Here is a 17510-nt window from a genome sequence, read left to right as displayed (position 1 = left end):
TAGTTGTAAAATTCATATTAAATGCACTACTGAATTTTGCTAAAGTAAGAACTTAGACCAGGCATCACCAAAGTGGTAGATGATAAATGGAAATTACTTGAGTCCATTTTTCAAAATGCTAAATGACTTCAAAGTGTTATTTCAGAAGAATAAAATGTGATCTAGGATGGATGTTGATACCAGTTGTTAGAATGCCTTTTGGGAACACCTGAATCCTATTGAGAAGTACATGGGTTTGATTCCTCTCTGGTTCCTGATTCCAGTGTCCTGCTGTTGGGGACCCTGGAAGATTGTGGTGAGGATTCAGGGTGTTCAGTTCTTGCCAACCAAGTTGGAGTCTTGGACTGAATTCCTGAAAATGAATCTGCTTAATGTAAAAGAAGGACCCTACCTCTTGTCTGTTGCCTTTGGCCCAAAATGTCCTTGCCTGCCATTTATCAAAAGGAATTCACTGAGTTGCAAGAGTGATCCAGTTGGCCTTCCCAGATTCTAAGCACCAAACTCCAGGAATCATTTGTTCCTCCAATAGATGGGAATCTCCATGGTCAGTGATTTATGACCTAGAGTGATTTATGCAGGGAAATTCTGGTTCTTGACAAAATGTAACTTCCACCTTCTTGTAACCCCCAGACCAACTGGAGCTTGCTTGGCTATCATAAATTCTCTAAGAGAACAGCATCACTGATCTCTCAAAGAAAGATCATGAGTACCATTGAGCAAGTAGGAACTTGTACACAAGCTGATCAGGCATTTCTCACCCTCAGATTCAATCTGTAAGAACCTTCATCCCTAACTCCAGGAATTAAGCAAAAGCTGCCCAACTCCTTTGCAGAGAACTTTGCAGTTAATACCTACTTTCTTCCAAAATACCAGTGTCAGTGATTGGATTTCTATGTGTTGGTGAATTGTACCCACGTTGTGGGTTCTACAATGATGCCCCGATCAGTTTGAACTGTGGCAACACTCCCAGCTTTGGCTGTGGTCCAACCCAACCATTATAGAGAAATAAACTGGCATATAGAATATTCACTCTATCATTTTCAAAATTTTTAAATCCAAAAAAAGTGATACAGCAAAATACCTACTATCAGTTGTCTTTGTTTTTCTAGAAACTCTAAGGTATAATAAAATTTTAAGTGTGTGCTTTAAGTATTGAGCATGGTATATAGTGAAATTCTCTTGCCCTCCATATATTTCAGTTAATATTGGGCTAGGACTATCATTCAAGTCTTAGAAGTTTGGAATTTAAAAATTATTTAAAAATAATGACTTTGGATTTCTCTTGAGAAATTATATATGTTCAGATATTTTGTTTGCTCTTTAGTGCAATCCACTGTAAGGCTGCATCTATTTATTCTTGAAATTTGATGCAGCTTTTTTTTTATTGTTAATAACATTGTATTATGTGATACAGTTTTATAGGTGCTTGGATTTCTCCCACTCCTTCCACAACCCTCCCCCCATGGTGCATAACCACAGTTCAAGTTCAGTTGAGATTTCTTCATTGCAAGCACATACCCAGCATTGAGTCCAGCATCTTGTTGTCCTGATAACATTTAACAGCTTCCTGGGGAGGCCTTCCCTGGTTTGAAGGCAAAGCTAACAGAATAAAATCCTAGTCAGTTAAAAGTCCCAGCAAAACATCAGCAACAATATATAGTGTTATGGAATTGATTGACGTAGTATTGAGTAAACAATATGTTAAAAATAATGCAAGTTCAATTCTTCAAAACACATGGGTTGAGACAGTATCAATGACAGGTTCAAAAAATTAAAAAGAAATACAGGTTAAATTAAGGCAAACATGTGGTATCTAACCTTTTGGGATTCGCTCATTTCCCTTAGCATTATAGTTTCCAGTTGGGCCCATTTAGCCACAAAGAACTGCATTTTGTTTTTAATAGCTGAGTAGTATTCCATGGAGTAGATGAACCATAGCTTTCTTGTCCAATCTTCTGCTGATGGGCATTTTGGTTGCTTCCATGTTTTTGCAATTACTGATTGTGCCGCTATGACCATAGGGGTGCATGTTGGTTTGTCATGAAACAGGTGTTTTGGATATATTCCTAGGAGTGCTATTGCTGGATTATATGATATGCAAATTTTGAGTTGTTTAAATTTTCCACTCATCATCTTTTATGATTTCATTCACATTCCTCTTTATAAGCAATAGAGCAGAACAAGTTGTTTTGCTTTATGGTCACAGTTTACATTATTAATTACATTATTAATTATACTTCTATTTTGCTGAATCACTTTATACATAGTAGCAAATTCCAAGTAAGTGTTGGAAAAGTTTAGACATCAAAAAATAGTGATTTTATTTGTTCAGTAAGTATTTCTTAAATGCTTGCTGTGTGCCTGGCCGTGTTGGTAACTAGGTTGTTGAAGTGAATAAAACAACAACTGTTGAAAATATTGAATAACTTCTGCTACCTAAAAAAGCATCTTCCTCCTAAAAAGGTGTTCTAAAAGCTTTTTGGAAAGATTGGAATAATTGGAATACAACTTTGACCTCATCAAAACCTTACAAAATCATAAGACATATAACAGGGATTCTACTCAACTATAAATAAGAAGAGAAAATGAAATTACTAATTGAATGATAGGTATTGGTAAGGTCAACACATGAATCATCAACCAGACTTAATATACTTAAATAGATTTTATAGGACATGTTCCTTCTGTAAAGGTCATTGAAAGAACTTAATACCTTTTTATGAAAGCTGAAATAGAGATGGTGAAATGGCCTTTTCACATCTCATTCGGGTAAGTTGAATAGGCAAATTTTACTTCCTTTTTATAAAGTTGTGTTATTCATGTATGCCATTTCATAGTTTACATTTAAAGTTTTTTTTTTCTGTTTTACTTTGCCTTAGTGGCTATCCACTTGAGAGAAGCATAGACAAAATCTTGAGGGTTCAAATGAACTGTTATAATAAAAAGAAATTTTAAAACTTTGTGTATATATATTTTTATGTATGTCTATATGCAATTTTCCAATAGTTTATGATTTAAGGTAGAAAATACGAGTAGAGATTTAGAGTTCTGACTCTAAGTAAAGCATTTTTGGAGACCAACATGGTATAAGGAAAAGAGCACACCTGTAGTTTCTGAATAGTATTTAGACAATTAGAAGCACACAAGGGTACTTCAGGAAGTTCATGAAAAATGTTCATTATTGTCAATAGCACTTTTCTAAGAATTTGTTTTAAAAAAAGATTTTTTTAGAAATTTTATTCCAGGCAAAACTAGAGAGAGACGAGGGGGAGAGAGAGAAACAGAATCTATCCACTGCAGCAATGCAGGCTGGCCAGGCCAGTACTAGGAGACACAAGCTCATTGGGTGTCCTATGTGGGTGTAGGGACATTTCGCCATTTTCAGCTCTTTTCTCAGACATCTTAGTAAGGAGCTTCGTCAGAGATGAGGCAGCCAGGACTTAAAGCACCTGTATGGATGATGTTGATAATGGTGTGCCTTAACATGGTGTGCCGCAGCATTGGTTCCTCTATGAGCTTTCATATAATGTAAAAAAATCACTCTTCTCCCCCTAGTGCTAATCTTGAAAAAATTGATGTGTTTTTAAAATGATGTGTGTGCATATATATATGCACATATATGTACAATGACAAATATCATTTGTATGGCTGTGGTTATTGCTTGGTTTTGCAAAATATAAACTCATGATGTACACATGTCTTAGAAGGTGTTACACGTTTGTCACACCATGTTATTATGATGGCCTACTTAGAGGTATTTCCTCGAATAGAGGTATTGATTCATTCATTTGCTGACCTATTTAGGGCACATTTATCAGGATTTAAAATGTCTGTGCATCATTGAATTCAACAAAAAATCATAGTTTAAGTTTTGTTTCTTTATTTTGTGAGGAGATATCGATGATTTTGAACATGAAAAAAATGTTGAGTCATTCCAGGATACTGGAAACCTTGACATGTGAAAGTTAATAAGTTAATTAGTATCCACTTTAAAGTGATGAAGATGTCTTCTAACCCCTCCAACCCTGGAAATTGTGCTCAAGGAGGTGAGACTTCGTGATGAAATCGGATGTAGTGGCTCAGTGATTCTACACGGGATATACTAAACATAGATTATTGTTTTGTGGGAACCTTTGCTATCTTAGAAGCTCAAAAATTAACCTTATAATAGTTTAGTAATGAGCCAGTAACGTGGCTTGCCTGCACAAGCTGTTCTGTATTTTCATATACAAGCCTATCTCTTTACTCTGCTTACCCACCCAGAACCCTTCCCACTTTCTTCACCTTCCTATATATATTTATGTGTTTCTGAAATAATGCAGACCTCTTCAAAGTATGGAATTCTCTATGTAATAAAATATACTCAAATTATGCTTAGTCATTTAATTTTTGTATTTTTTTTTTTTTTGGATTTTTTTCCTCCATCTTACTTCCATATAGCTTTAAATTTATAAAGCAAAGAATTCCCATACATGCCACACCCGGCTTCATTGGTATTATCGTCTCATCTATGTATATTTGTCACAATAAAGGAACCAGTCCTTTTTTTGTTATTCCAATTGCCTGTTTACCTCCCATTCCTCTTGGTATCCAATAATCAACATTTCATTATTCAATTTGAGGAGTATTTTTTGAGCTCCTACATATGAAGGAAAACATGTAGTATTATCTTTCTGTGTCTTGCTTATTTAGTGTGTTAGGATATCTTTCAGTTCCATTCATTTTACTGCAAATGAAAGGATTTCATTATTAAGGCTGCATATTATTGCATTGGATGTTTATGTATTTTTTTTATTTACGTAATACTGGAAATATTGGTTGAGTTCCTGTCTTAGCTGTCATGAACAGTTCTGCTATAAACGTGGGACAGAAGGGATCTCCTTGATGTAATAATTAGATATTTTTGGGTATATGCCCAATAGTGCAATTGCTGGATCATATGAAAGTTTTATTTCTAATTTTTAAACAGTTATGTATTATTTTCCATAGTGATTACACTAATTTGTCTTCTCAACAAGAGCATGGAGGATTTCCCCTTTCTGTATCCTTTCCAATAGTGTAACATCTGTTTGATGATAATAGCCATTGTCACAGGGTTGAGGTTTTTATTTGCATTTTCCTGGAGCCAGCGATAATGAGTACTTTTTCCTTAGTTATTGACCATTTACATTTCTTCCTTCAAAAACTGTCTATTCAGGTACTCTACCCATTTTAAAAATAGCTTAGTTGTGTCTTTTGTTGTCTTGTATTTTGAATTCCTTTATGTTCTAGTATTAATTCCCTTAACAAATGAGTAGCTTGCAAATACTTTTTCCCATTCTTTCAGTTTTATCTTCTGTCTAATGTATGTTGTGGAGAGGTTTCTGTTTTTGATATAGTCTCATTGGTCCAGTTTCGCTTTTTTTGCTTGAACTTTTGGATATTACACAAGAAATCATTGCCAACACTTCAGTTGCCTTGAAATGTGTCTTTTGTTTTCTTCTAATAGTTTTAGCATTTAAACTCAATGTCTTTGATTCATCTTGAGTTAATATTTGTATATGACACAGCCTAGGGATGTAGTTTTTCTATTCTACATTTACATATCCAGTTTTGACTTTTCTTGAAAAGATTTTTTCCTCCAGTGTATGTTCTTTGCACCTTTGTAAAAATATCAGTTGGCTGTAAGTATGTGGATTTATTTTTGGGTAGTGTTCTGTTCCATTGATCAGTGTGTTAATTATTTTATGCTAATATCTTGGTGGTATTATAGCTCTGTAGTACACTTTGAAGTTAGAAATTTTGATACCTTCCTGTTGAATTTGTTTTTCCTTGGGTATCCTGTTGGTATTCTGGATCTTTGGTGGTTCAATATGCATTTGGGATTTTGCTTTTGATTTTGTAAGAAGTGTTGGTGACATTTTAATAAGGAGTATACTGAATTTGCAGATTGCTTTAGGGATTATGGACATTTCAGTTCTTAGTCTATGAGTTAGAAGAGTTAAGAATGTCTTTCTTTTTTTTAAATGTGTCTTTCATGACTTTATTTTTTTTTTAATATTTACCTATTTATTTATTTGATAGGCAGAGTGACAGAACGAGAGACATGGATATCTTCCATCTGCTGATTCATTCCACAATGTCCTGCCTGGGCCTGACAGCAGCCAGGGGCCTGGAATTCCATGTGGATTTCCCATATTGGTGGCACAGCCAAAGTTCTTGGGCCACTTTCCACTGCTTTTCCTGGCACATGGGTAGGGAGCAGGATTGGAAGTGAAGCTTCTGTAACCTGAACCTGTGTTCTAGTATAGGATGGCAGTTTTAGAAGGGGCAGCTTAACTGCCTTTTGCGACAATGCTGCTTCCCCATCACCTGCTGATCATTCATTTCTTTGGTTAGATTTATTCCTAAATGTTTAATTTTTTAAGCTATTTTGAATAGGATTTCTTTCTTGATTTCTCCTTTCAGCAAGATTAGTATTGATATATAAATATGATCTGCTGAGGCCATGTTGTGGTATAAGAGGTAAAGCCACCTCCTACAAAGCAGATATTTCATATGCGTGCCAGTTTTTGTCCCTTCTGCTCTAGTTCCATTCCAGCTGCCCGCTAATGGCCTGAGAAAAGCAGTGGAAGATGTCCCAAGTGTTTGTGCTTGCCACCAGGTGGGTGACAGAGGTGAAGCATCTTGCTTCAGCCCTACCCAGCCCAGGACATTGTGGCCATCTCTGAATTGAACTACTGCAGACTGAACTTTATCTCTCAGTCTGTCCCACTCCATTGTTAACTCTTTCAGATAAATAAATCTTTTTCAAAGCAATGCTACTGTTTTTGTATGTTCATTTTACATCCCGCAGCTTTCTTGAATTGGCTTATCATTCTGAACAGCTTTTGCAGTGGGTGGAATGTAGGTTTTACTTGTATATCATGTCCTCTGAAAAGCTGGAAATTTTTATTTCCTCTTTTCTAATTTTGATGCCACTTATTTCTTTTCTATAATTGTGGTTGCTAATACTTCGAATACTATGTTGAATGAGAGTGATAAAAGTGAACTTTCTTGTTTTGTTTTAGACCTATGGGGAAATGCTTTCAGCTCTTTCCTCTTCAATATGAAGTTGGCTCTGAGTTTGTCATATTTAAGCTATGTTCCTTGTATACCTAATTTCTATAGGGATAGTTTTTAAGCACAAAGGGATGTTGAATCTTACCACATGTGTTCTCTGTGTTTATTGAGATGGTCATATGGTTTCTATACATTCTGTTGTGATTCGTGACTGTTATTGAATTGTGCATGGTGAACTGCTCTTGCGTCTCTGGGATTAATCCCACTTGGTCATGTTGTATGATCCTTTTGTTTTGATGGATTCAATTTGCTAGTATCTTGGTATCTATGTACATTAGGATATTTCTATTTAAGTTTTGTCTTTTTTTTTTTTTGGTTTTGGTATCAGTAATGATGCCTTCATAAAAAGTTTTGTAGAGTTACATTCTTTGAAATATGTTGGAATAATGCAAAAAATATTGGAGTTATTTTCCCTAAATTTTTTGCAGAATTCAGTAGTAAAACATTTAAGTACTGGAGTTTTTAAGGTAAAATTTTTAATTATTGCTTTAACTGAAATTTATAAAACATTCACCTAATGACTACAGAATACAGATTCTGTAATCAACCAATGAAACATAGGCTAGATCATATATTAGACCACAAATAATGGCTCAGTAAATATGAAAGAATTGGTATCAAGTCATGTATCTTCTCTGGCCACAAAGAAATAAAACTGGAAATTAAGAACAAGTTGAACAATAGACAATTTACAAATACACAGAAGCTGAACAGTGCCACAACATACCAAAGAGTCATTGAAGACATTGAAAAGGATATAAAAATCAAAGTTGAAGCTAGTGGAAAACACATCGTCTTGAACCCTGTGATGCCATGAAAGTAGTATTCAGGTGGAAGCTTATAGCAAAAAGATCTTATGTTAAGGAGAAAGGGGGCCAGTGCAGTAGTTCATGAGCTATGCAATAGCCTACAGTGCCAGCATTTCATGTGGGCACAGGTTTGAGCCCTGAGCACTCAATTTCTGATCCTGCAGAGGAGGATAGCTCAAGTCCTAGGGCTACTTGGGAGACCTGGAAGAAGCTCCTGGCCCTTGGCTTCAGATCAGCCCGGTTCTGGATTGGGGAGTGATCCAGTGGTTGGAAGAACTCTGTCTCCATCTCTTCTCTGTGTAAGTAAGATAAATAACTCGTTAAAAAAGGAAAAAAAAAGATTGCAAATAAGCAATCTAATGCATTTCAAGCACTTATGAAAACAAGAATAGGAGCTCGAATTGTCATGAATAGATCAAATCATTACTTTAGTCACCCCGTCCCATGTCAGTGTGCTGGTTTAGAGTCCTGGCTGTTCTACAGGACACATTACTTAGTATGGAGCTGTAAATGCTGATACTGTTCACAACCTCCATACCGGGAAGGTCACATCCTAGTCAAGTCACATTATTCTGACCATACCTGCAGGTTGTGAAAGTCCTTAAAATGACCTCAGGAGATGCTTTGCTTTTAGGGGTAGCTGTTCCATTTTGATTTTTTTTGTAGCAGGACGTCAGGTAATTAATACATGTCAGGTCAGGAGGGGGTTAATTTGTTGAGTCCTGCTTCTGTCCTGTCTCACAGGGATTTTGTTATTTACTGCTGCTCTTTTTCCCCCCTCACAGTTTTGCTTTTGTTTCTTTTTGTTGTTGTTGTGTTTGTGGGTTTTTTAGCCTTATCACTTCAAATCTTCAAAATTACTCTTCCTGCTTTTTGAAAGGCTTGTTTCTGATGGAAAAATGCGAGTCAGTAATATATCCTATATCTGTAAGATTGTAAAATTAGCTGCTTTCCATTAGCCATTGCAGGAGAAAAGTGTAGTTGCCAAAGGTAAATAAGAAGTTTAAATGCAAATGAGAGCTATTTGTTGATCATTTCTGTGAGTGAAGATTCTGGTTTTACAAGTTTTAGTTATATTTCTGTTAGTAAATAAGAACCAAAGAAATATGAATGTATGCTATTTGTAGATTTTTTTTTTGAAGATTTGTTTTTATTTGAAAGGAATATATTTTTTTAAAGATTTATTTATTTTTATTGGAAAGGCGGATATACAGAGAGGAGAGACAGAGAGGAAGATCTTCCATCTGATGATTCACTCCCCAAGTGAGCGCAACGGCCGATGCTATGCCGATCCTCCAAAGCCAGGAGCCTCTTCCGGGTCTCCCACGCGGGTGCAGGGTCCCAAAGCTTTGGGCCATCCTCGTATAGAGGGAGATAAAGAGCAGCTCTTCTGTTTGCTGGTTCACTCCCCAATTAGTCACAGTGGCCAGAAATGAGCTGAGCTGAAGCTGGGAGTTACCCGATTTTCCCTGCCTCCCATGTGAGTGTGGAGTCCCAAGGTCTTGGACCATCCCATACTGCTATTCCAGGACACAAATAGATAAATGGATTGGAAGTGAAAAGGCTGGGAAATTAGCCAGTACTTTTCTGTGATTCCAAATGCTTGTAGGTGGAGGATTAATGTGATGTGTCACCAAGCTTGCTCCTGCCATTTATGTTTTAGTTTAAAGTATCAATATCCAGTATTGGGTGATTTGTAAATTTTTCAAATGTGTTGCTTTAGACAGGACATTTGTAGACATGCATATACACATAAAGGTTTGGTATTCGTAAACATTGTATGCCTGTGGTAGATTTGAGATACTGCTTAAAATTATTGAATCTGAAAATGTAAATCAAATGTTACAATATTATTCAATGTGAATATATTGCTTTTGGAAATTATATTTTATTCTTTCAACAGAACTTTTCTATTTAATTCCTATATTTCGAGACTTATTCCTAAGGCTTACCGTAAGTGGATGTTTCTATTTAATATTTTGCAAGTAAAATTCATTAATTGAGAGGCAGAAAGAGGGTGAAAGCAAGCTATATTAATCTACACTCCCAGTGGATTCAGGTACCTTGATACATTGAGAGCTGATTTTGTATAAAGTGACAGGTGGAGGTCTTGCTCTCTGCCAGGTCTTCTGCCAGGAAATATCAAGTTGTCTCACAGCATTTGTGGAAGATTAGTTGGTTTTACATGAGTGGGCTCATTTCTTGGTTTTCTATTCTGTTCTCTTATCTTGGGATTTTGTTTGTTTGTTTTTGTTTTTGTACTGGTGCTAGTCTCTTGATTACCACTGCCCTGTAGTGTGTCTTGAGATCTGGAATTGTGATTCCTCCAGCATGATTTTTATTCTTCAGGATAGCTTTGGCTATTGGTGGTTTTTGTTTGTTTGTTAGTTTTTAATCATTTTTGCAGCTTTGAGAAGAATGTTGAGATTTTGATTGGGATCACATTGAATCTGTAAATTACTTTTAGTAATATGAACATATTGATGGTGTTCATTCTACCAATCCAGGAATATGCTAAATTTCTCCATCTTTTAATGTCTTCTCTTCCTTTATTAATTGTTTTATAATTTTCATCATAGAGATCTTCCACATCTCTGGTCTGTGAACAGGGATCATTTGACCTCCTTGTTTCCAATTTGTGCTCCTTTAATTTCTTTTTCTTGCCTAATTGCTCTGGCCAGGACTGCAGATGCTATATGGAAAAGAGGTAGTGAAGGCAGATATCCTTGTCTGCTTCCATATCTTAGTGGGAAAGCTTCCAGTCTTTCTGTTTGACTATGATGCCAATGTTAGGTTTTTTATATATTGCTTTTATTGTGTCATAGAATGTTCCTTCTATGCCTATCTTGTTTAGAGTTTTTAACATGAAGTGATCTTGAATTTTATTAAATGCCTTCTCTGCATCTGTTGAGATAGTCATGTGGGTTTTATTCTTCATTTTATTTTACTGATATAGAAAATCAAATTTATTGGTTTGCAACATGTTAAAAAATCTCTGCATGCCAAGGATAAGTTGCACCTGGGTGAGTGATCTGTCTGACATAGTGCTGTGGTCTGTAGGCTAGCATTTGGCAGAGCATTTGCATGAGTGTTCATCGTGGATATTGACCTGGACATTGACATGGATGTTGATCAATATTAAGGTGATATTGGTTTCACAGAAAAAGTCTGGGATGATTGCCTCCATTTCTATTGTTTTGAATATGTTGTAGAGGATTGGGGTAAGTTCTTCTTGACATTTTTGATAAAATTCTGGAGTGAAGCCATCTGGTCCTGGACTTCTATTTGTTGATTGGGATTTCATTATTGATTACATTTCTTCTCTGATTATAGTTCTACTTAGTCTCTTAACTACCTCATGATTCAGTTTTGGTTAATGGTATGTCTCTGGTAATCTGTCATTTTTTTCCCTTCTAGGTTTTATGATTTGTTGATGTTCAGCTGTTTATAATAGTTATTGATTATTCTCTGTATGTTTGAGGTTATCATGTTGTAAACCTTTTTTGTCACTGGTTTTATTATTTTTTTTCTGTGTCTTTTTCTGATTAGTTGAGCAAATGATGTTTCTATTTTGTAGACTTTTTTTTCAAATAACCAGCTCTTGAATTATTATGTATTGAATGATGTATCTGTTATTAATTGTATTTAATTATGTATTCTTATGTATTTGAATTTTATCTATTGTTGTTTTGGTCTCTATTTGTTTTTTTCCTCCCTTATTTTGATTATTGATTTTTTTCTTTTCTGCTAACTTTGAGTGTATTTTGCTGTCATTTTTTAAATCCTTCAGATGTATTTTTAGCTTCTTTATTTTAATGTCTTTCTAACTTCTTGGTGATTTCTGAATGCAATGAATTTTCCTCTTAGCACTAACTTGGATGTGTCCCTTAATTTTTTTTAACATTTTATTTTTATTGGAAAGTCAGATATATATAGAGAGAAGGGGAGAGACAGAAAGGAAAATCTTCCATCCACTGATTCATTCCCCAGCTGAGCCCGTCCAGGAGCTTGGAGCTTCTTTCAGGTCTCCCAGGTGTAGAGTCCCAAGGCTTTGGGCCATCCTCAACTGCTTTCCCAGTCCACAAACAGGGAGCTGGAGGAGAAATGGAGCAGCCAGGATTAGAACTGGTGCCCATATGGCGAGGAGTTTAGCCACTAGGCTAACAGGCCGGACCCACCTATGTTTTGATATGTTGTTCTAACGCCTTCATTTGTTTCAAGCAATTTTTTAACTTCCCTTTTGGTTTCTTCTGAACCTGTTGTTCATTCAGCAATAGCTAGCTACGCAGGTCTCCTGTCTCTTCTCCTGTGATTCTGTATTGTGGCCACACTATTGTATATTCAGCCTTTCAACCACTCTTGGTTTTTAGTGGTGTTCTTCATTAGGGAGGTGCCAGTTGTATACTTTGTGGACCACCGGACAGTCAGTGATGCCCAATTTCCTGTTTGTGCTCCCTTCTGGGGATTTTTTTCTCCCTAGAATCTGTTAGTGGTTAGGTCAGAGAGCAACCATGTGTTATTTTGCCTGGAACTCAAGCAATATTGCTATTATTTTCCTGGCGGGCCTAGTAAAATGCATTTGTGGTATCAGATTGCACCGAAGACCCTTGGAAAAGCGAATGTGGGTTCTCTCAGAACTTACTGCCCGCAAAGTTGACTGTTGCCCCCCTCTCAATGGGCTTTGCTGGAACACTCAAAATGACGCCTAATGTTCCATCAGTACTGGAGGGCTGTGTGGCAAACTCCAACCCCTGTTCTTGGATGTTCAGAGGGGCTCTGTGCTCTGTTTCGGCTGAAGATGTGATACAAATGATCAGTGGGACCCACGGTTCCTTGGTGTGATTCACCTCCTGTGTTCCTCGTGATCTTCCTTTCCGCCTGTCGGCTGGTGGAGCTTCGGTGGCTGGTGCTGTTTCCACAGTTTTTGTTTTGTTCTGTTTTGTTTTTTTGTAATGAGAAGAACAGGATACAATTATTTAAGGGAAAATAGTTGAATAAGCGATTCAGTATTCACAATATGAAAAATAAAGCTGCTGTTTGAACAGTGTCTTAGAGTGACTTTAATGAATGTTTCATGTTGGACAGGAACAAAATTCAAATAGGGCTCCTATAGCATAAACCCATTTTTAATAAAACAGGCAGATAAACTCTCACATCCTGTGTATGTACATGTTTAAGATTCTGTAAATTGGGTCAATAAAGGCAGAAATGAGCCAACAACGAGATGATAAGCAAAAAGATGAATTTCCACGTTAAAAACAGCATTAATAAGGGATTTGCATAAAGTTCATGGAAAATGTGTGCTTAGTAAGACTATGTATGGATTTCAAAAATTTTTGCATGATAAGCTTATCTCAACTATATTTTTCATGAACTTTGAAAATTTTATTATTATTTATTTTTAATTGGAAAATCAAATTTACAGAGAGGAGGAGAGACACAGAGGATGATCTTCCATCTGCAGGTTAACTCCTAGGGTGCTGAAATGGCAGGAACTGAGCCAAACTGAAACCGGAAGCTGGGAATTTCTTCCAGGTCTCTCATGCAGGTGCAAGGTTCCTAGGTCTTGGGCCATCCTCTGCTACTTTCCCAGAGCACAAGCAGAGAGCTCGATGGGAAGTGGAACAGCCAGGACAGGAACCCGTGCCCACCTGTGATCCTGGCAAGTGCAAGGCGAGGACTCTATTCAGTAAGCTACTGCGCTGGGCCCTGAACTTTTTTAAAATTAAGATTATATTCATTTTCATTGGAAAGCAAAGGAAAGACACAGAGTAAGAGCTCCCATTCGCTGGATCACTCTCCAGATCACTGCAATGGCCAGAGCTGAGCTGATGCATAGCCAGAGGCCAAAAGCTGCTTCTGGTTCTGACACAGGGGATGCAGGATCCCAAGTACATGGGCCGTCTTGCACTGCTTTTCTAGGCCACAATCAGAGAGCTAGCTGGGAAGTGAAGCATCTGGGATGTGAACTGGTGCTCGTCTAGGATCCAGGTGCTTGGAGGTAGAGGATTTACCACTTGAGCCATTGTACCTATCCTTTATGAACTTTTTGAAATATCCTTTTATATAATGATTGCATTTGTGATGTATTTTTATGTATGATTCTAATAATTTAAAGAAATTTCTTAAAATAAATGCACCAAAATGTTAGTGATAATTCTATTAATGTGATACAGTTTTATATGTATTTATATATTATTTTTAGTTTTAAAAGGAATTACTATAATTGAGGAAGAAAATAAGAAGCAAGTGAGAATTTGATTTATGGCATAATTCTTATGAAAGAATAACCTTGAGTTAGTTTTTAAATAGGATTTACCTCCTATTGTTATAGCTTCTTTACCTAAACATTTTTATGAGTATCATTTGTAACGTTTTAGTGTGTAATATCTTGTTTCTTAAGCTTTCCAATCAGAATTACTAAACATGTGTCCAGGTATATATACATTTTTATAGTTTCATGCCCTCTTAGTTTCATATTTAGTTTACTGATTTTTTCCCCTGCTGTTAGGATTTAATATGTTCTGTCACTCAGTACCTTGTGCTTTTCCTTATTTAATTGTTCTCATGCCCTTCCTCCTGTGCTGTAATCCTGATAGTGTGCTGGTTGTATGGTGCAGTGTTACATTTATACTATCCTTATTAATGGAATGACTAAATGATGGTATTTGTCTTAGTCTGTCATTGTGTATGAAGAAATGAGAAAACTAAGGGATCATCAAAGTGTTGCTGAGTCAAATTATTTTTGGATGCAGTGAAGAAATTTGAGTTATATAATGAAAAAGTCATTTTTCCCTTCATGCTTCTTACTTCTTTTAAAATAACTCGATTGGTGATTTTTCTAGAAAAATTAGTAGAGTTATTTTAGTCCATTTATTCTTAAATTTAATAGCAATATTTAGAAATAAGTTTTTCAGTCAGTTTTTGTGCTACTGTAATGCAGGTTATTTTAGTTTTACATAGTCTGTTTATTCATATGTACATTTATTATTTAATTATGCTTAAATGTGCATTCAACTGTGTATGATTTTATTTCTTTCTAAAACACTAGCTCCACTAATAGAGCTGTAAATAAACAACAAAACCACTTTGCATTCATATTCCATTCCCCCAGCAAACATATCCCTGTGCATCTGTGTATATGCATACAGTGAATATAACTCAGGATTATGTGTCTGATGTTGCTGGTGCCTTTTTTAGTGTGTGAGCTTCACTGGCAATGTACAGACTCCAGAGCTTTATTTATTATATACAGACACCACGGTGGCCTTTTGATTCCTTCCCAATTGCTAGCCTGCTCATGTACTTTTACCTACTAGAAGCTAGTTGAATGCAAGAAGAAAGCAGAACATGGTTAGGCCCTTACCCTATGTGCAGGATGAGGCACAGAAACCTGATATTTTCCTATTTAATGTTTGTAGGTCTTTCTTCACTTTGGAACCATTTCTATTTGGTGCCATTTGGAAGAATGTTTTTAGAAAATCACTTCTCTAAGAACAGGTCATTTTTTACTCCTCACTTTTGTCCATGAATCATTTCTTTTCAACCAAAGAAAATCAAAGTATTGTCTTTTCCTTACATTCCTTTACAATGTTTACCATTGGCCTTAATATCAAAGGGACTCCCAATACTCTGGCTTTAAATGATGTAATTGGTGTAACTATGTAATGAAAGATATGCTTTAATTATTTAAGAAGAATCGCATGCCAACATGATCCTCTGTTAGCCTCTGGTAAAGTCTAGGGTCATTTTTTTGCACACTGTTGTTATTTAGTCTGTGTGGTATGCATTACCTGGATTAATTGTGACCTTGAGATGTTTATGATTTCTGAGTGCTTTTACAAGAATGAGAGTATTTTGTCTGCTATGAAGGTCAAATGTCTTTCTTTCAGTCAGTAGTTAAGAAAGTACAACTAGTCAAGTGAACAGTCTTGTTTCCATTTTGTGAAAAATCGTCACGATTATTGTATGACCTGTAGCATGCTGTGCTAACACCTTGGAGTACTTCTCATGACTGAGAAATGTGAGGGTCTCTGCTTGTAGTGCAGAGAATCAGGCAAGGGTGTTATGCAAGAATTTCAGTGTGAAATCTAGTTGAACTTGCTTGGAGAGGATGGTTTTGGCACATATGAGTGTTGTCTGTTTTCCTGGATGATTTGGGTATGATCATTTGATTAAAAGTAACCTGCTGAAAACAACCATATTAGGAGTAAGGTTTGAATTTATGTGTATTTCTAAAGAACTACAAGTTATTGATCTTTTGGTCACTTTGTATGTACTAGTGATATCTGGTGTTGTTGAGACTAGTGTACACATTACTTAACTGGATTCCATGCTGGGGGTGAGGATGGGAGTGTCTTGTGACATTTAGCTTTTCTGTATTTCCTTTCATGGTGCTTTTCCCAGCAGTGAAATATGCTAGCTCATGTATAGAAAGGATGATTGGGTTAGGTAGTACTTCATTTCTTTAGTTTTTCTTCTTCTTCTTTTTAACCTGAATAGATACTGCAGAATTTGATGGATTTTCATCTTTTTTTTTTTTTTTAGGCTCAGTTTATGAACCTCTTAAAAGCATTAATCTTCCAAGAGCTGATAATGAAACTCTGTGGGATAAACTGGATCATTATTACAAGATTGGTAAGCATAACCTGAGGAAGACATATCCTTAGTTAGCTGTGATTGGCATTTGCTGCGTACAGTATAGAATGCACGTTATGTGGGTGATGTTCTGTTAAATGGATGTTGTGGTAGTTTAAGTGCTTAGGTAATTGCATATTCCAGTTATGCATCAATCTTGGGTCTGTATAGGAATCTCACAGGTCATATGTAGCTCGAACTAATTTAAGAACTGTCACAATATCTTCTGTGCATTTAAACTTTGTAAGCATTACCAGAGTTGAGAGCTTGCTACTTATTCTTAGACAGATATTTTGTGTTACTCATTTATGTATACCTAGTTCCCATTTCATATTCATTTCTAATTTGTTGATATAATAGATAATTTCAAGTTTTTTTATTATTATTAATTACATCTCATTGATTTCTTTGTTTCTTTTATTTTGCTTTTTTAGCATGAGCCTGGCAAATTTAATATGAATAAGCGACTTTCAAAAAAATTTTTTTTAAATTTATTTATTTTTATTGGAAAGGCATATATACAGAGAGAAGTAGAGAGAAAGAGGGAAAGATCTTCCATCCACTGGTTTAAACCCCAAGTGATCACAACGACCAGAACTGAGCTGATGCAAAGCCAGGAGCCAGGAGCCTCCTGCAGGTATCCCACTCAGGGTCCCAAGGCTGCTTTCCCAGGCTATAGGCAGGGAACTGGAAGGGAAGTGGAGTATTTTGGAGCCATGAACTGACACCCAAATGGGATTCCAGTATGTACAAGGCAAGGACTTTAGCTTCTTAGCTACTGAAGGCCCCATAACTTTGAAATTTGTATATGTGGGATTTCTCTTTGCTTGACTCTAAATACAAATTCCTATTAATTTTTTCTAAATTTACTACTTGTTTCATTTATTTGTCCTAGTATAGAAAATAACATTTAACTTGCCTTCCCCTACTAGATTTTTGTCTGTTTCAACCTTGTGTAAACCT

At 36.1% G+C, this 17510-nt stretch overlaps 1 protein-coding gene across 4 annotated transcripts in view; it reads left to right on the top strand.

Moving 5' to 3' along the window:
* Positions 1–17510, top strand: part of PHKB (phosphorylase kinase regulatory subunit beta) — a 221839-nt gene that overhangs the window by 21972 nt on the left and 182357 nt on the right. For all 4 annotated transcript variants that reach the window (XM_040982753.1, XM_040982754.1, XM_040982756.1 and 1 more), the window contains one exon: positions 16458–16547. In XM_040982753.1, the coding sequence (XP_040838687.1) occupies positions 16458–16547 (90 nt within the window). The remainder of the gene's footprint in view (positions 1–16457; positions 16548–17510) is intronic.

This window comes from Ochotona curzoniae, unplaced genomic scaffold (genome assembly GCF_017591425.1).
Source record: "Ochotona curzoniae isolate NIBS_2020 unplaced genomic scaffold, NIBS_Ocur_1.0 contig_3622, whole genome shotgun sequence".
Lineage (NCBI taxonomy): Eukaryota > Metazoa > Chordata > Mammalia > Lagomorpha > Ochotonidae > Ochotona > Ochotona curzoniae.
This window is presented reverse-complemented; position numbering and strand designations above follow the sequence as displayed.